At 36.5% G+C, this 20,190-nt stretch overlaps 1 protein-coding gene across 5 annotated transcripts in view; it reads left to right on the top strand.

Moving 5' to 3' along the window:
• Positions 1-19,750, top strand: part of MOB1B (MOB kinase activator 1B) — a 71,520-nt gene extending 51,770 nt beyond the window's left edge. For 3 of the 5 annotated variants that reach the window (XM_055297403.2, XM_063610396.1, XM_055297402.2), the window contains 4 exons: positions 888-981; positions 6,671-6,804; positions 10,705-10,868; positions 13,578-19,750. In XM_055297403.2, the coding sequence (XP_055153378.1) occupies positions 888-981; positions 6,671-6,804; positions 10,705-10,868; positions 13,578-13,655 (470 nt within the window). In that variant the 3' untranslated portion in view covers positions 13,656-19,750. The remainder of the gene's footprint in view (positions 1-887; positions 982-6,670; positions 6,805-10,704; positions 10,869-13,577) is intronic. The other 2 variants (XM_063610398.1, XM_063610397.1) reach the window with 1 other exon arrangement.
• The last annotated feature ends 440 nt before the right edge of the window (positions 19,751-20,190 follow it).

Raw genomic sequence — 20,190 nt, 5'->3', positions numbered from 1 at the left:
TGTTTCTGTAATTGCCTAGGTCTCTCTTCTGTTCCATTGGTCTACTAAAATCATACTGTTTTATTCGTTGTGCTTTATAAATCTTAATACTTTCCTTAGTTTTTGTTTTGAGACATATTCCGTCACGCAGGCTGAAGTGCAGTAATGTGATCATGGCTCACTGCAGCCTGACTTCCTGGGCTCAAGGAGTCCTCCCACCTCACCCTCCTGTGTAGCTGGAACCACAGGCATGCACCACCATGCCCAGCTAATTTTATTTTTATTGGCAGAGACGAGGTCTCAGTGTATTTCCCAGGCTGGTCTTGAATTCCTGGGCTCAAGCGATTCTCCAGCCTTGTCCTGTGAATATGTTGGGATTACAGGTGTGATGCATCGTGCCCAGTCTGGTTCTTCTTTAAGAACGTGTTGGATTCTTGCCTTGTTGCATTTTCAGATAAATCTTAGCCTTTTTAGGGCCTATGGAATGGCATCCCACTATCATTTCAATTTGTAGTTCCATGATTACCAACATCTGTTCATAGGACATTTGACCACCTGGAAATTTCTTTTGTGAAGTGACAGTTTAAAACTGTCTCACATTTCTCAGCTGTGTTGTCTTTTTCTTATTGATCTATATGAGTTCTTTATGTATTCTGGGTATAAGATTTCTGTTGTTTGTATGTGTTGCAAATAATTTCTTGCTCTCTATGCTTGCCTTTTTGCTCTCAAGGGAGTCGTTTGATGAACACGAGCTCCTCATTTCAATGTATTGAGACTTCTGTGTATGGTTTTCACCTGTTCTTTGTAGGGGAACGAACTCTGATAAGCCTATTCTGTTCAAGTACAATTAAAATTTCATTTTAAATTTAGCCATTCTGTTTTACTTACAACTGATACTTGCTTTACAGCTGTGGATTTCTTCAATCAGATCAACATGCTTTATGGAACTATCACAGACTTCTGTACAGAAGAGAGTTGTCCAGTGATGTCAGCTGGCCCAAAGTAAGACATAGTTAAGATTAGTTTTTTATTTTTACATTATTTTACGGTTCTTAGAGAAGAACGAGGTTTCTGACCATATAATTTTTCTACTTAGCATCTCTTTCTGAGGTTTGCCAGTGACTATTAATCTATATTCCTTAGCTTGGGCTTTGTGACTCTCCATCTTGCCTTTCCTCTGCTTATGTGTCTTCTCTAGTCTATCCTAACTGGATTACTGGAAACACCTTGCTGTTCCCTCCATTACTTACTTCTCTGGAAGCTTGCTTGTTCTCTTCTTCTCTTGGACATTTTTCTTCTCTCCCATTTCACTCCTGTCATTTTCTGTCAATATTTCAAAAAATCTTACTGATCTTCAAGTCTACTATCAAATACTTCTCTGTCAAAGCCTTCTGATTTCATCAGACTATTTAACTTTTTTTACCTTTGTAATGAAATTTGTTTGTTATATTTCTTACATTATTCATACATGTTTTATTTAACCTGTTGGATTTGTTCTTTTAATTCCCTTTTGGTGCAAGGACAGAGCTTGCCACCTTGTTTTAACACCCAAAAAATGTGGATTGAATCAGTACATTTTGGAAACTAGCTTTTATTATTACTTCTACTAATAATAGCAATGACAGTTACCATTTATTTAGTGGTACCTAAATGTAAGGCCTTTCATACATGTTTTTTACATCATATGTCAACATTCATTATAAGAATATTGCTCTATGCATTGCCATAGACTCAAAGAATTTAGTCAAATGATGAAAGAGCCCATAACAGAATTATACTATTGTAGCTTAGGAAAAATATGGAGATACCATATGAAGAGGTAAAAGAAGTTGGCAGTTCTCAGTAAAGAGAAAGGAAGACCGCACTAGGAAAGACAAAGCTGTGTTTGAACCTTCACTTCTTTCTAGCCCATGGAGATGAGTATAGCTGCAGAGCTATTCAAAATCTAGTGTCTGTCAGTTCCCTTCCTCCATTTACACCTCGTCCTGCAGAAGTATGTTTGTGGTTTTTACCCGTCACGGGACTGTTTACTTTGGAGAAACGGCTTCTGTGGACTTTGTATGGGGTTTGTAGTTGCAGGTGCATCTTTTATTCTCTCCTCACCCTGTTTGAACTTGTATGTACTGTCACACTCCCCACCTCGCCTTTTTGAAAAGTCTAGTCAAGATAGTCCCTTTAAAAAATAATGTGGCCGGGCGTGGTGGCTCACGCTTGTAATCCCAGCACTTTGGGAGGCCGAGGCGGGCTGATCACGAGGTCAGGAGATCGAGACCACGGTGAAACCCCGTCTCTACTAAAAATACAAAAAAATTAGCCGGGTGTGGTGTCGGGCACCTGTAGTCCCAGCTACTTGGAGAGGCTGAGGCAGGAGAATGGCGTGAACCTGGGAGGCGGAGCTTGCAGTGAGCCGAGATTGCGCCACTGCACTCCAGCCTGGGCAACAGAGACTCCATCTCAAAAAAAAAAAAAAAAAAAAGAAATGTGGTTTAGGCTGGGCACAGTGGCTCACGCCTATAATCCCACACTTTGGGAGGCTGAGACTGGCAGATCATCACCTGAGGTCGGGAGGTTGAGAGCAGCCTGGGCAACATGGTGAATCTCGTCTCTACTAAAAATAGAAAAATTAGCTGGGCGTGGTGGTGTGCATCTGTAATCCCAGCTACTCAGGAGGTTGAGGCAGGAGAATCACTTAAACCTGGGAGGTGGAGGTGAGGTTGCAGTGAGCTGAGATTGTGCCAGTGCACTCCAGCCTGAATGATAGCGTGAGACTCTGTCTCAAAAAAAAAAAAAAAAAAAAAGTGATTTAAAGACATAGGTGTCTCCTAGTTTTATCATCACAGGTAGAGTGTGAATTTCTGTTACTTGTTATTTTGGGAAGATTTCTTAGAGGAATGGGGGCATTTAGAAATGAAATCAGTCCCCCTTTAGTATTAATTCTTTCCAGTGTTACTGGTGTTCACTTTGGTTCACTTGTGAAAATAGATGTGTTTAATTTTTCTATTCTGTGGTTAGTTATGCCTTGAGAAATTAAATAGCACTGCCTTCTAAGAAAGCCAGTTCTTCTGGCTTGAGAGCTGTTTGTCTCTCCTCCTGTATGCATGCATGTGTGCATACATAACGTTAAAGCTGTGTGGTCTCTTGCCTGCCTGTCTGCTTCCCTCTCTTTCTCTTTCTTCCTTCTTTTCCTTCCTTTCTCCTCCTTCTCTTTCTTCTTTTTCTACATCTCTTTTCTTCTTCCTTCTCTTCTTTTCTTTCCTCCCTCTCTTCCTTTCTCCTTTTTTTTTTTTGGGAGAATCTTGACATTTCCCAGTCATTAGTGCTAAGAAGATGTAGTTGTTGTCATAGTTCTTCATTTTTACCAGCAGATGCAGGATTGTGCCTAGGAGAGGCATTTGTTAATACTTAATAAATGCTAAGCCCCTTGCAAAGTGGTATTGAATGATGGCTCATAGAACTTTGTTCTCAGATACTGTTTTTTTGTTTTTATTTTATTTTTTTGAGACAGAATCTCGCTCCGTTGCCCAGGCTAGAGTGCAGTGGTGCAATCTTGGCTTACTGCAACCTCTGCATCCTAGGTTCAAGAGATCTTCCTGCCTCAGCCTCTTGAGTAGCTGGGATTACAGGTGCATGCCACCATACCCATCTATTTTTGTATTTTTAGTATAGACGGGGTTTCATCATGTTGGCCAGGCTGGTCTCAAACTCCTGACCTCAGGTGATCTGCCCTCCTCGGCCTCCCAAAGTGCTGGGATTACAGGGGTGAGCCACTGCACCTGGCCTTCAGTTACTGATTTTTATTATTATTAAAAAAGAAATTGTGAATTGGAGTTTGCAGTTTACAAGTTCATGCTGTGATGACAGAAGTACATTTCAAAGAGAGTAGGCTGTCAAAGGTAGAATGAGAAAGGCATCACAGCAAAATAGAGCTACAGAATGAAGGAAATCATCCTAAGTATAAACACGACGAAAGAAAAAGAAGAGATTAGGGAGTCATAGTTGTAAACTCTAAAGGTCTAAGCAATATACAATTATTTTACTTTATGTTATGTTATGTTGTTATGTTATGTTATGTTATTTTTTGAGACAGAGTCTTGCTCTTTCACCGAGGCCGGAGTGCAGTGGCGCGATCTCGGCTCACTGCAAGCTCTGCCTCCCGGGTTCACGCCATTCTCCTGCCTCAGCCCTCTGAGTAGCTGGGACTACAGTAGCCTGCCACCACGCCCGGCTAATTTTTTGTATTTTTAGTAGAGACGGGGTTTCACCGTGTTAGCCAGGATGGTCTCAATCTCCTGACTTCATGATCCGCCCGCCTCGGCCTCCCAAAGTGCTGGGATTACAGGCGTGAGCTACCGCGCCTGGCCTAATTATTTTATTTTTCAAAAAGCCTTAGGATATTGAAAGTTAATATTTTTTAAAAACACTTCAGGATATTGAAAATGATTCTTTAGTTTACCTTGTCTGTTTCTGATTTTTACATTTAAATATGAATGTGAAACATCTGAAAATGATTGACAACATGAAAAACATGATTGTGAGGGAAGGTTAAAAATGTTAAGGCTTCTTAACATAAGGTAGTAAGCATGGTTGTGCCCCTGTCTCTTAAGAATAATGATGGGCTGGGGATGGTGGCTCACACCTGTAATCTCGGCACTTTGGGAGGCCAAGATGGGAGGATTGCTTGAGCCCAGGAGTTCAAGGGTGCAGTGAGCTATGCTCGTGCCACTGTACTTCAGCCTAAGCTACAGAGCAAGACCCTGTCTCAAAAATAAAAAAAGCATAATGATGGCTAAAATCTTACCATTCATGGTCTCTAGCTCCTAAGAGGAGCAAACAAGGAGATACAATAGGCTTAAATTGCACTAAGAACTTTAGTGTTATATTAGAATCTTTTGATTGTGAAAGTGATTTTGACTGTGAAAGTGATTAAACAGTAAAAACAGGATATCAAGAGGTGTTGGAAAGTATCTCCTTGGAGACCTTCAAAGTGGACTTCATCCTTATTGCCCACACTTTTGGCAGTAAGGTTGTCTACAGAATGTTTAATTCAGGTATATCTTGTTTGATATTATTGTTCAGGTATAAGTAGTTCTGATTAAATAGAAAGCATCCTCATTTATCCTATCCAAAGATAATTTTTATTGTTTAAAATACCCTGTAGTATTTTTCTATTATATATTTTCATCTCCTTTCCCAGGCTCACTGACCTGTCATTTAGCCCAAACTCTGGGAACAAGGGTAGAATTGAATCAAAGGGAGAAGTTAAGCAGCAGGAGTAACCTTTTGGAAACTAAAATACTAAATGCTAGTTCAGTTTAGAGATTTTTCCACTTTGGAATTTCACCTGTATGCATCTTCCTTATCTCAAAATTCAGGGTGTGTGTGTGTGTGTAACTCTTTTAGGGTTTTTTTTTTTTTTTTGAGACGGAGTCTCACTCTGTTGCTCAGGCTGGAATGGGCACCATCTTGGCTCACTGCAACCTCCGCCTCCCTGGTTCAAGCGATTTCTGGCTAATTTTTGTATTTTTAGTAGAGATGGGGTTTCACCATGTTGGCCAGGCTGGTCTCGAACTCCTGACCTCAAGTGATCCGTGTGCCTCAGCCTCCTGAAGTGCTAGGATTACAGGTGTGAGCCACCGTGCCTGGCCTCTTTTAGAGTTCTTAAACTGTTTTTACATCTTCACTCTTGAGTCTGTATTTTCTACTAGCTTGTTTTCCTTGAGAGTAGGGAAAGTGTCTTTCATTTTAGTGTTTCTTGTTCTTAGTATCTTTTACATGGAAGGTGCATATTAGATGTTTATTGAATCAAAGGATGGTGGTGTTCTGCTAATACCAAAAGCCTTTATTTGGGTTGCACATTTTCTTTGGACCTTCTTTAAAGACATGTTTAGCTCTTCAGCTAAATATACTCAAATATGAAATCATTCTCATCTTCATTAATCTTATTTTGGTGCTTCTGTGTCATTCTCTATCCTTAACCGAAAATTTAAAGCCCCAAGTTAAAAAGAATTGTACTGTGTAAGGAGAAGTGGTTTTTAAGGAAGAAAAACAACCATAAAGTCCAAAAGTAGTCATCATAGAACTAGGAAGTAAGCTGGTTTTTCTACTACAATAATGTCTACTTCTAAAATATAAATGCTATTTATGACGGCTATGTAAAAAAATTGACATATGAGGAGAGCATAGAAACAAAACATGAGTTTGTTGGGAACTACTTAGTTTGGATTGTGATAAATGCAAAGTAGTCCACCGGGTATTTAAAAATTTATCTTTGGCCGGGCGCGGTGGCTCACGCTTGTAATCCCAGCACTTTGGGAGGCCGAGGCGGGCGGATCACAAGGTCAGGAGATCGAGACCACGGTGAAACCCCGTCTCTACTAAAAATACAAAAAATTAGCCGGGCGCGGTGGCGGGCGCCTGTAGTCCCAGCTACTCGGAGAGGCTGAGGCAGGAGAATGGCGTGAACCTGGGAGGCGGAGCTTGCAGTGAGCCGAGATTGCGCCACTGCACTCCAGCCTGGGCGACAGAGCGAGACTCCGTCTCAAAAAAAAAAAAAAAAAATTTATCTTTATTTGGAGGAGCAGAGTGTTGAAAACATGTCTGTGTGTACATTAGTAATATAGATACATAAAATATATACACTGTGTATAGCTATATACTAATCTTCTGTGTGCTTTTTATCTCTCCAATGCAGATACGAGTATCATTGGGCAGATGGAACGAACATAAAGAAACCTATTAAGTGCTCTGCACCAAAGTATATTGATTACTTGATGACTTGGGTTCAGGACCAGTTAGATGATGAGACGTTATTTCCATCAAAAATTGGTATAATTATTTTTTGTAATTGGGATCCATCATGATTTATCTTTTATATGTTTATAGAATTTTCCTCCCTCTTTCCACTATATCTAGTTGGAGAGTTCTTTATGGCTGTGTTGATATATGTATATGTTATGCAGTTCCCAAGAAGAGGCACAAAAGTTTGTTAACCCAGTGGTAAAATAAGCAAGTGATCCTGTGTGAATTGAGCTTTTTCCCTTTAACTTAGTGCTTTTAAATGCATAGTTAGCTGAAAGGATAGGTTTATTAGAAAATAAATGATCTCCCTCTCTTAAGGTAATTATTTTTGATGATATTCTCGATTAAAGTATCACTGAGTTTATTTTCAGACAATGATGGCATCTTTTAATACTTTAAAAAACAATTATGATCATCATTGAGAATAAACTTACTTCCTTGAAGTAAGGGAAAGGCTTAAGAAGCCCTTTCGGTAGAAAGTTCTAGATGGAGGGTTATTCCTATTCTAGGAACTATGGTAAATTACCATACATAACATATATTTTTAATCTTATGCACTTAAAGGTGTTCTATCTTTTTCACACCAAATTTATCATGAACATTAAGGTAAACCCTCTATTTTATTTTATGTATTTTAATCTAAATTTTTCATTTTTTGGGAGACAGAGTCTCTCTCTGTTGCCCAGGCTGGAGTGCACTGGCGCAATCTCGGCTCACTGCAACCTCCACCTCCCAGGTTCAAGTGATTCTCTTGCCTCAGCCTCTCAAGTAACTGGGACTACAGACGCGTGCCACCACACCCAGCTAATTTTTTTGCATTTTTAGTAGAGACAGGGTTTCACCATGTTGGCCAGGCTGGTCTCGAACTCCTGACCTCAAGTGATCTACCCACCTCGGCCTCCCAAAGTGCTGGGAACCCTCTCTATAATTTTAAATGATGAGATCAGTATATCTAGGATAGTAACAAAATCTGGCCCAAAAAAGAGAATGGATATTGAGTAGATAGCTAATAACATCTGCCACAGTCATATCTACTTATTTAGGGAAGTTCATATGGCTTCTATCCAGTGTTACTTAGTAATATATTTGTGATCAAAAGGGAGTTTGAATCTATGACCCACAATATGAATCTTACAGATTCAGATATTAAGCTATGTGAGAAGAAAACAAGATTTGAGGGGTTGCTGTATCATCGGCTGACTGACTTTTGCTTTTTTATATTTACTTTTAAGAGCAGACTTATCAAGTAGAAATTATTTATATTTAGATAGTCATGTTTTTGCCTTCTCAAACTTCTTACAACTGATTGTCTCAAAAGGCTAAGAGTCTGCTCCTGTAGTGTTAGAACTTTTTGAAATTTTATGATTTTTTTTGAAAAAAAATGTGACAATATAAATAGTTGTTGTTATGGAGTATTTGAAACATATTTATTGAATGCATTAACCACTTGGAAGTTTTTTAATAAAAGAGCAATTTTTCAAGACTGAATTACATATATATATATATGTATATCATAAGGGTTGGATGAGTGTCCCCACCTTATCTCTTCTCTCTCATAATACAGTTTTTAAATTTTTATTTTGATCCTATTTCAAACATTTAGAAAATTTACAAGACTTATACAAGGAAATGTAAAAAGAATCATACAAACCCTTCATCCAGATTCTTAGTTGTTAACATCTTCCTCCTTCCCTCTCCCTCTCCCCAACCTCTCTCACACATACACATACACATTCATTCATTCCTTTTCCTAAACTGAGAGTAGGTTGCGTATATGATGCCTTTAAAAACTTTAATATGTATTTCCTTAAAAAAATCACAGTACAGATATCAAACTTAGGAAATTTATATTGATGCTATACTATATAGATCTTATTTGGGCTTTTCAGGTTTTCTTAATAATGTACTTTATAAGCAAAGGAAATCGTTTATAGTTGTTTTCATTTATTTGTTGTCTCTTTAGCCTCCTTTGATCTGGAAATGTGCACTTTAGTCATTTTTGGCTTTTCATGACATCGATATTGTTGAGGAGTGCATATTATTTTATAGATTGTCTTTTCACTTTGGTTTGTCTTATGTGTCTTTGTGAACTATAATAATTTTAAATGAGCAATAGCAATATGATGGCAATATGATGACATTGAACCCAGTAGTACCAATATTGGCTGTTTTGCCAATCTGCATCATTTAGTAAGTTTAACAAAGGATATGGGATTTTATACATTTTTTAAAATAAATTTTATTGTGTATATTTTTAAAATAAATTTTATTGTGTATATTTAAGGTATACAACATGATGTTATGAGATTTTACATAATGGTTATTATAGTGGAACAGATTAACATATCCATCATCTTACATAGTTACCCTTTTTCCCCCTTGTGGTAAGAGCAGCTGTAATTTACTCATTTAGCAAAATTTGCTACTCATTTAGCAAAAATCCTGAATACAATATACTATTCTTCTTTTAAACTTTTTTTTTTTTGAGACAGGGTCTCACTCTGTTGCCAAGGCTGGAGTTCAGTGGCACAGTCACATCTCATTGCAGTCACATCTCATTGCAGCCTCATCTCCTGGGCTCAAGCAATCCTACCACTTGAGCCTCCTAAGTAACTGGGGCCACAGGTATACACCACCATACCTAGCTAATTTCTAGTTTCTTGTAGAGGCAAGGGGCCACTATGTTGCCCAGGCTGGTCTTGAACTCCTGGCTCAAGTGATACTCCCACCTTGTCCTCCCAAGTGTTGGGATTATAGGCGTGAGTCACCGCCCAGCCTCAGTACACTAAGTACACTCTTTGTAACTATGGTCCTCATGTTGTACATTAGATCTTTAGTCTTGTTCATTTTACATATCCACTACTTTCTGTCCTTTTCACTTAGCTCCACCACTCCCCCTGGTAGCCACTGTTTTATTCTCTATCTCCGTATATTTGACTTAAAAAAAAATTCCACATATAAGCGAGGTTATACAATATTTTTCTTTTTGTGTCTGGCTTGTTTCACTTAGCATAATGTCCTCCAGGTCCATCTATGTTGTGGCAAATTGCAAGATCTCCTCTTTTTGTAGCTGAATAATATTTCGTTGTATATATATATAGCACAGTTTTAAAAGTCCATTTATCTGTCGATGGACACCTGGGTTGTTTCCATATCTTGGCTATTGTGGACAATGCTGTAGTGAACATAGGAGTGCAGATACCTTTACGGCTGGGTTATTTCATTTCCTTTGGGTTTATACCTAGAAGACGGATTGCTGGGTCATATGGTATTCTATTTTTAATCCTTTAGGAACCTCCATGCTGTTTTCCATAGTGGCCATACCAATCTGTGTTCCCACCAACAGTGTATAAGAGTTCCCTCTTCTCCACAGGGATTTTGTATTTGTCTACTTTTGTATTTCAGTGCTGTAAAAGTGCTGTAATTTACAAATCGATGGAATAGAGAATGCAGCTAATTTCAGGACAAATGTAGACCTGGAGTAGTAATGAAGTAATTCCCATAGAAAAAAGTACAATATAAACTGCAAGCATTTTAAACAAAACTGAAGGTGGTTAATGCATTATTTCTGTTCAACACATATTTGTATTGAGACTTAAGAAATCCGATGATCTGAGTGTGAGTTTTAGCTCCACTACCATCTTGGGTGTGTGTGTTTCATTTTAGAAATGTGGTGTTAGTATGTTAGAGACATAACAGGCTTACTGTAATGAAGACTAATTCTTATACCATAAAAACTTTGAAGTTTATTTTCATTTATGACATGTTGAGAACTTCTGAAAAAGTATAATAGGTATATGTATAAATTCATAAATGCTACTTCTTTTCAGCCTTGTCTTGGTAATTTATGTTGCCCTTTGCCGACAAACTCATATTGTCTTGTTGTCATCTCTTATTACTAGAGGGAGTTGTTTATCTCTTTTCTAGGTGTCCCGTTCCCAAAGAATTTCATGTCTGTGGCAAAAACTATACTCAAACGCCTCTTTAGGGTTTATGCTCACATTTATCATCAGCATTTTGACCCTGTGATCCAGCTTCAGGAGGAAGCACATCTAAATACATCTTTCAAGCACTTTATTTTTTTTGTCCAGGTAAGTTGGATTAGGAGGCCTTTGGTGCTCAGGGTAAGCATTTATCTTCATAGTTCTCAGGTGAATACTGCATTCACGCTGTCAGGATGGAATTTGCCATATCTCTGTAGTCTGCATTCTCTTCTACACTTTTCCATGATGATAAGGACTGGCTTTTTGTTTCTAAATTTTATTAGTTTCCAAGTTGATGGTATGTAAGTCTAAAATGGATTTGAAAAGTCGTGCCTTGGATTTGCTTCAGTTAACAGGCCATATGGAGGGGCCGGATAATGAATCTGACTAGTTTGGCAGATCTGTGGATGAACTGGTTCTCCTGGACATTTTAGTACTTCTCCTACTGCAGCCTGCCCTGGATCTTTATTAGCAGACTCTGGTGCAGGAATGGGTTTTGAATATCACATCTATTTTTTGTCCTTTTTTTTTTTTTTCTAAAAAAAAAACCACATTCTAAATAAGTTTTAAGTTAAGGACTATCCATCATGTCTGAGGGAAAAATATGTCACAAAGAATGTTTCTGTGCCAGAGGGCCGTTAGTCTTTGGTCTGACTTCCTAGTTGACTTCCTGTTTTTTTAGTCTTCAAATAACTGGCCTTAGAAATGTAGACTAAGAGTAGTGACAGTATTTTCAACTTGCTCTAATAATAAGAGAAATAACAGGCAAAAATGAAAAAGAGGTGGAAATAAAAGAGCTGACCAGTTTTTTATTGTTGTTGTTGTTGTTGGAGGTTGAGAAGGGGAGATGGTCATCAGGAGAATAAACAATTCAACATCTTGAATTCATGTTGTTTTTGTATATCTACAGGCATATATTTATAAATGCCTTGCCACTTTCCCTGTTCTCTTAAGAAATTTGTATCCATCTTCCCCCTGTACACACTCCTAACACTGAAGGCACACATTTTACCTATATAAACATACTTTAGGAGATTGTAACTTGGCAAAACTGTTGCTCTCAACAGTTACTTTACTGTGGTATCCCATGTCCAGAACTCAGGAACAAAGAAAATGTTGTCCTAAAGTTTGCATCTGTGTTTGGTTTAGGCAGAACATGATTGCTAAAGTTCAGGTTGTGGTGATTTAAGAGAGTATATTCTCCCTCCAGAAGGGTTAATTTTACTTGACTCAGTGATCTTACACTGTGTTTCCCAACTCCTAGCAAATAGCAAGAGATTGATACATAGCATTTACCACATCTGATCCTGTTTGTATCTCAGGACACTGTGAGCTTCTTAAAGGTAGGTCCATTAGTTATACAGTATCACTGTTTGATTAAGTAAGGGGGGCACCTGCCTTGGGCCCCGCAATTTAGAGATACCTGCTCTGGTCTTTCCGCAGCCTGCACCCCTCCCCACAGAGTGAGGAATCCATAGGGCTAAGAATATGCCTACCTAGATCCCTTCTGTTGCTTGCTTGGGTACCTGAAACCCAGAATTCTCTGTCCATATGGTCCAAAATGTATTTCCAGGGTCTCCATGCATCTTTTTCTGGGCTCCATTCTTTTGAGGGCAGGTCCCGTCTCTGATATGTATACCTCTAGGCCTGAGGGTTTGCTGATGGCAGCTGTTTCTGAGGGCACGTGCACATTACCCGAAGTGTCCACACTCGTATGTGAGACCTCTTGAGGTGCAGGGTGGATGGGGTTGGAAAAGCAGGGAGGTTTTCTGAGGGCTGGGCACCTGGGGCTGGCTTTCCTCATGTCACTACTTTCCAGTGCAGAATCCTGAGGAGTCTGGAGAATTCTAAGTTTGAATCTCTTCTCCTAGTCGCTGTGAAAGTGTATTTGTTAAGGTAGGAGGATAGAACATGTTTTACTTAACAACATTCTAGCTTAATATAAAATTTAGTAATTTAGTCATATGATATATACCCATTTGTGTTCTTGGCCCAGACTCTACAAATCTTGGGCATGGTCCTGTTATTAAATATCCCCTAATGCTTCTCTCCAGTGTTTAACTAGTGCTTGGCATATGATAGATGCTAATAAATGAATTAAATTGGAAGCTAAGAATGCCTTACCATGGCAGAAGATCAGAAGTGTAGACAAGCCTCTATTTACTAGCCTTATAGTTTATATAGTTCAGGGGAAATCTATTCAGAAGTGAACTTCAGAATGACAGGGGTGGAATTTCTAAAGGAGCACAAATTAAATTCAGGCTTTCTCATTTGTTCTTCATAGGACTTTAATTTATCATTTGTGGATTCAACCACAGTCATGTTATTTTCCTACCATATCTTATGATAGCTTGCAGATACATTAGTTTGTAACCAGGTTTTGGCTTTTCATATAATGCTGAATTTGCCTGAGATGCTAGTGTTTTGTATGTGTGTGTGTGTGTGTCTCTACTTGGTTAACTGTATTTAAATGGTGTCCAGATCATTCCTTTCAACAGGAAGCAGCAACTCCCATTTGTTGTTACTTCGTGTCAGGCATTACATGAAGTAGTTAACATCCAGTATCACATTTAGTCCCCACAATAATTTTATGAGATAGGGGGATTTATCCTAATGTCACAGATGTAAAAGCATAACATCAGGAGTGGTTAAGTGATTTACTCAAGACACAGACCTAGTGAACAAGAAAAAAAAAAAAAAAACTACTTTTATGTACTTCAAAAGCTAATTTCCAACAAATGTTCATGGTAATTTACTTTGGAATAAGATGCAAATAATGTTTTTGCTATTTATTCTGCCTTTCTTTATCATGCATAGGAATTCAACCTTATTGATAGAAGAGAACTTGCACCACTCCAAGAACTGATTGAAAAACTCACCTCAAAAGACAGATAAAAGGATGCAGAGCTGTGTAAATTGTTCCTCAAATGAAGCAGTGTGGAGTGTATTGGGGATTTTGTTATATTTTGTTTTTATCTGGATTGTTTTGTCCTAGGTTTGGGGGCGGGGGCTTGTTTGGGTTCCTTTTTCTTTATTCTGATTATGTGAAACCATATTCTATTGCTAGGGGAAGCCAAGAACCATTCTCTGTACACTTGATAAGGGTAAATTTATCTTAGTGTTTTTAAACTTGGTTTTGGTTACTTGAGGAGTTTTTTAATAATATTGTGTGCTGCAAGAAAGTGCTTGTTGATTGAACTGCCGATGGATTGGTTTCTGTGTGGTGTAAATTGTGGCCCATTTTTGAAGTCCCCAAAAGACTTATGTTTTTAAGTGCCTTGGCAGGCTCACTTCTGAGGTGCAAAGCATAGATATAGAACTGAACAGGGCTTGAAACAATATTAGGATTACTACCCAGGGCACTTACTGGTGCATGTTTTAAAATGTCTATGATAAAAGCCATAGTTTACCTAAAATGGTGATCTCCAGCCTTTACTGCTTTGAAGAAACAGAATTTGTAAAGGTATGCATGTAGAACATAAAAAATATTTCGTAATTATTTTTTATATTGATGGTAATATATTATGTTCAACAATGCTTAAAGCTCTGCAAGCAGGTCTTTTCCCACCTCTTGATATCTGTGATATTGAAACTTGAGGATGTTGAAATGTGTTACATTTTGGCTTCTTTCTACATGTTAACTGCACTGTAGATGTAAAAATTCAGGTCGTATATAGGATTGCCATCTTCAGAGGTGATGCTCAACTGTGAGGTTTCCTAGCAATTGCCAAATGAGCCGTAAGTCTGCAGAATTCCCTTCTACTTTGAAGAGGAGGGGATAGGAACGTGTATTTGGCTGGGGGCATGGAGATGTTAGTATGTATGGGGAGTTAGGGATGAGGAGTCAAGTTCTAGAAGGTTTTGTCTGAAAAACCTTTGAATAGAATGGCATGAAGATTTTTAATCAATTACTTAGAAACAAAGTCTTAGAGACTTCCTTTTAGGAATCAACTTCCATGGGAAGTTAAAAATAAATTATTAATTTTAGGTACAGACATTAAACATGGAATTTAAGGATTGTTGGGGGAAATTGATCACTTAGCATTTCCATTCAGTGAATGGAGCTGATGTTTGCCTGTCATTTTAAGATGATACCGTATCTTCTTTGGTTATTTTAGGCCCAGTTTGAAGCATTCTGATTTCTGGTTTTTCCACCGTGAAAGGAAATGTTTTTCTTTGCAGCAATATTAGATAATGAAAAATGCTAATTCAGTAGTTATTAACTTCTAAATTTTATTCACCATGACTTTCTAGTGAATTATTACCATAAATAACAAGTTCAGAAACTTAGTTTTTAGAATAAATATTAATTTTTCCACTTCAGTTTTATTCTAGAAAATACCCTTTTTAGAAATCCAGTTTTAGTTTTGTCATTTCCAATAAATCTTCTTTCTTCTGTTAGAAATATATATCCTTCCTTCAGTTGAAACACACCTTTTTCACATCTAGGAAGAAATGCTTGCTCTGAAATAGTGTAGATTAAAAACACTCAGTAGAAAAGAATCTAAAATTAAATCAATTTGTTTTGCCATTAAAGTAGAGCAGTGATACAATTTAATGCCGTTACAATTATGTTGACTAGAAACTGCCTTTTTCTCCACTTCATTTCTAGCAATTATTTACCAAGTACCAACAGTAGAAGTAACAGGAAAGCCTGGCAGAGTTAAATATCTTGGACATTTATTGGTAAAGCTTATTTATAAACTGCAGTCAGAGCTAGTTAATTTCCTTAAATCGTTTTGTATTCAGATAGATAATATGAATCATTATGGGTTGATTCAGAAATAAAATTTGTGAAGTGATTTTGAGTCTTGTCTCTATAGGAAAAAGAAGCACAGAATTACTTAGTCTTCCATATTGTATCTGACTTCATATCAATCTAGTAAAAAAGGAGTTGCAGTAGCCAAGTATAGAGAGAATAGTGAAAAATTAATCTTGCCCTTTCAAGCCTTATACAGTAGTACACTGTACTTATTTTTAGTAGTAAGACCTACTTTCTCACTATATGTAGATAGTTTGTTTTCACTGTGCCAGAATCTCAGGTGCCAGCTTAGAGTATTTCTTTAATCACAGTCACTGGGAAGTAAGGAGATGTATATATGTGTATATATGGTAACAAAGCATAGCAGTTCTCTAGGGGAGAGGCCTGGCATTGCACATGGTATTACATGGCTACAAGTAAGGAAAAAATCAGAAAGTGAAAGAACTGATGTAATAAAAGGTTGATTTGATTTGGTTGGTTCCCATGAAAGTTAGTAAGATGCCCTTTTAAATATAAGGATCAGTGCTTTGTTCTGCAGGAGAGTTTGCTGATAAATGTCTATTGGATTCTTTTTGGATTTCTTTAACTAATTTGTAAGTAACCAAGATAATTATTTTCCCTCTTGCTGTCTATATTAATACGTAAGCTATAAAGCAACAGTTGGTTTTCTTACCCTTTGATAAAAGCATCCCATAAAATATAAAGTAGTAAGTTAACATAGTATTATTGTCACACACAATGCTTTTTTTGGTTAAATGTTGATATGAAGCAATGTTTTGGAATTACTTTAATTGATGGAGTAGTGGTGGTAGAGAGAAATTAATAACAAAAAGAGTGAAAATATTTTAATTAGCAGTAGATGGTGCTACTGGCTTTCATTTGCTGACTTGATTATTCCCTTTCCCTTGAAAACCATGGCATTAGACTGCACTAAAATAACAAGCATGTTAGTTGCTGGTAGAGGTTTTGGAGGTTAATTTACCTTAAATTGGAAGATTTTTAATTGCAGTCTCTTTCTACCTTCTCTCTGTTAGTCATTTGTAAATTCTAAATGATCACCATAAAATGTATTAGGTAGGAGAAGATACGTTTTGTGTATAATATATCTCAGACTGAGTTACTGCCTGGCTTATCAGAATGGATAAAACACTACAATCTCTTATCAGGAAATAGAGATGATGTGGATATTTATATATTACATATATAACCACCAGACTCCATTTTATGTATTAGCATTTTCCTTGCTTATGGGAAAATAGCAAAACTAGCCAAACAACATTTCATTTATACTTTTGTTTACCCCTCTCTGAGAGAGGTTTTGATAACCACTGAAATGGTAGAATATGTGAGATACAAATATTGAGTTGTAGAACTTTCTTTTTAAGGTGAATAAGTCATGCCTTAACATCCAAATGAGAGTTGATCTTCAGAGTGTTTCTTTTGGGAGCACTGTTTATTCCAGCTATACTGCAAAAGTATAATGTTTTTGGAACTGTTCTAGAGCATGCCATGAGAAGCAGTTTGTTATTATGCAGGAAAATCAATTTCATCATTTTAGTTGCACTAAACACTTTTGGCAGCTTAATATGACCTATTTTTTTTTTTTTAAGATGGAGTCTTGCTCTCTTGCTCGGGCTGGAGTACAATGGCATGATCTCAGCTCACTGCAACCTCCACCTCCTGGGTTCAAGCATTTCTGCTGCCTCAGCCTCCCAAGTAGCTGGGATTACAGGCAGCACCACACCTGGCTAATTTTTGTATTTTTAGTAGAGATGGGGTTTCAACATATTGGCCAGGCTGGTCTCAAACTCCTGACCACAAGTGATCCGTCCTCCCCAGCCTCCCAAAGTGCTGGGATTACAGGTGTGAGCCACACAGCCAGCCAGTATGACCCATCTTAATCATCAGCTCAACTGTAATTTAAATTTGGCTGTTCTCTGGAGCTAAACCATTAGGGAAGTTCAAAGGAAAGTGCCATGATTTCCGAATTTGGACAAGAGAATGTTTTAAGCATTGGTAGCATCATTGAATAAAAGAATATTTTCCTGATGTCACTATTTTGAAGTGGAAAATATCACTTGGATGTGGAGGTTTTACTTTTTAAAAAAATTCAGCTTAATTACCTTACCTTAATTACCTTAGATATATTAATGGAAAAAACCAAGTCCTTTCTCTAGAACCTGTTTTCTATTTTTGTTCCCTTTCGTGAAAACTTTTCAACTTAATTTTGACTACTGTAGGATAGTATTGATTGAATGGATACTATGGAAAAATGGATCCAATATTTAAGATAGAAGTAGTTTAAGGAAACAACAGCCTTTACTGCCATTTTTTAAAAAATATTTTCACTCAGATGAACAATTTGACTTTAATAAAAGACTGGAGATTTTTGTACGAAGAAATAGGAATAAGTTTCATATACTAATTATGCTGAGTTTTTAGCCTACATGTCACAAAATATTTAGAATTGTATAACCTTTTCATATATTTATAATTTTTAATGTCTTTTTAAAAGATGTGGGACCAAAAGTATATTTATAATTTGGAAATGTGACTGCATACCAATAAGAAAACTTACCTTATTTTGAAATTTATCTGGGGTATTAAAGAATCTACCAATTCTTAAAAACACAGATTTATACTTTAAGCTTATTTTGAAATTAAAGAAAATATATGAATTCTTAGAAACACTTTAAGGACTACTCTTAAATAACTTAAATATCAGAGTTTTGTTGTAATATGAAAATTTACCATGGAAATCACTGTTGTTCAGCTATCACCTTAATTGTGTATGGTATGATAAATGTTTAGCAGTAAAGCTATCTTAAGATTTAATGGAAAAGGTTAATTTGAAGATGTAACAAAAATTCTGACCACAGATGATTTTGAATTTTTAAGGCTTTCCTAATAGGCTAATCACAGAGAATAATCCATTTTGAAGGTATAAAACTGCACTGTATGTCTGTCACTTGTAGCTGAACTGATTCACATTTTGACAAAAGAGAGAAAATACAAAAATCAGTTTTGCAAATGTAGTAACTTTTTCTGCATATAGAACTAAATAATTGAAAAATTTGGGCTATAGTTCTCAAAGGTAGATAGTAAAATCACTGGCTTTTTCCAGCAGTATGTTTTTCCACTGTGCGTGTACACACACACTGGAAAATAATTAGGCTGATTTTGCAGGTCTTCATTGTTAGAGATTCTGAAGTATTTACTGTCAATTCATAGGTTTCAGTTTATTTAGGAAATTAGTGTTTGACAACTTTCTTTAAATTATTTCACTGAAGCTGAGATTATTAGTGATACAAAGTTAAAATTTCAATATTTAATTTCTCCATATATTATTAATATTAAATTGTTTTTTATTTGTAAATTCATGTTCTCATCTGATTTAATATTAAATTTGTATGGTGGGCGTTTCTTACCATTTTGCACAAGTTTTTATTTTTCTGAAATACTTAATTATGTAGGTTGTAAAAAAGATTAGTGCATTTTCATTTTAAGGATGCTTTGCTCCTTAAATTGTTTGTCAGAAATGACTGTTTTTAGGGAAAATAGTTTTTTTGGAGCCACTAACTTGTATTTATTATTGTACATGCATAACCAGGGTGGTGAGGGCACTAATCTTGTAGGAAACACTTACTTGATGTTTTATTTGAACTTTTCCTATAGGTTTAACTTACTACATAGAATTACCACTAGGAACAGTGTCATGAAATCTAGGTTGAAAGAGAATACAGTATATATGAGAACACTTAAAGTTCAAATAGAAATCATTTCTGAAGACAAAAGCAGAGGAATAGTGTCAGTGCCAAGTAATGGAAGAATAAGGGCAGCATTTCACTGTGCAAGTATTGAGAAGAGTGCATAAAGACAGGGAACTACTCTCAAGGAGACAATTTCTCTCTTATAATCAAGTAACTAGAAGGGGAAAAATCATCTAAGTTACGAAATTCAACATTGGCGCTATATTACAAACTGTGTCGGATTATGCAAATTTTAGTTGTTACTGATCAAAGTTTAATTGCTTCATTTTTGTTTAAAAAGGGATACTGAATGTCAGAAAATCTGTAATATGTTTTATTCAAAAGATGTAAATAATGTATACAGAATTGTATGTGATGGGATGGGAAATATTTAAATTCTAGGTGTTTGTTTTTTTTTTAAAGAAGAAACTCAATGTTTATAAGAAAAAAATGAATAAATAGTTATGTTTGGCCATGAATCCTGACTTTGCATTACTGTTTATTTTTGCCATAGGCATTCCCACACTAAACACATTCCAAGGGAAAAATTGATGGTATATGGAATATGAACATTTAAAATTTGTTAGGCATTATTTTCTGCAATGTTCACAACAACCTTGGAAATTAGTATCTCAGTGTCTTAACATCTTAGAAAACTAAAGCTCAGAAATTGTACAAGTCACTGATTTGGATTAGGGTTTTAAAACCCTACTGTGTCTGAACTTGAAACCAGTGTTTTTGTTTTTCTTTTTTCACTTTTTTCTTTATTCTGCAGTATGCAGGTGTATGTTTTCTATAATATATACTATTACAGTGAGAACAGTTAGCACAGTAATAATCATTTGTTGACCTTTTCATCAAGCTATTATTTAATATTTTGTCTTCATTATAGATCATTAAGGAATATTAATAATATTGG

Source organism: Symphalangus syndactylus, chromosome 10 (genome assembly GCF_028878055.3).
Source record: "Symphalangus syndactylus isolate Jambi chromosome 10, NHGRI_mSymSyn1-v2.1_pri, whole genome shotgun sequence".
NCBI lineage: Eukaryota > Metazoa > Chordata > Mammalia > Primates > Hylobatidae > Symphalangus > Symphalangus syndactylus.
This window is presented reverse-complemented; position numbering and strand designations above follow the sequence as displayed.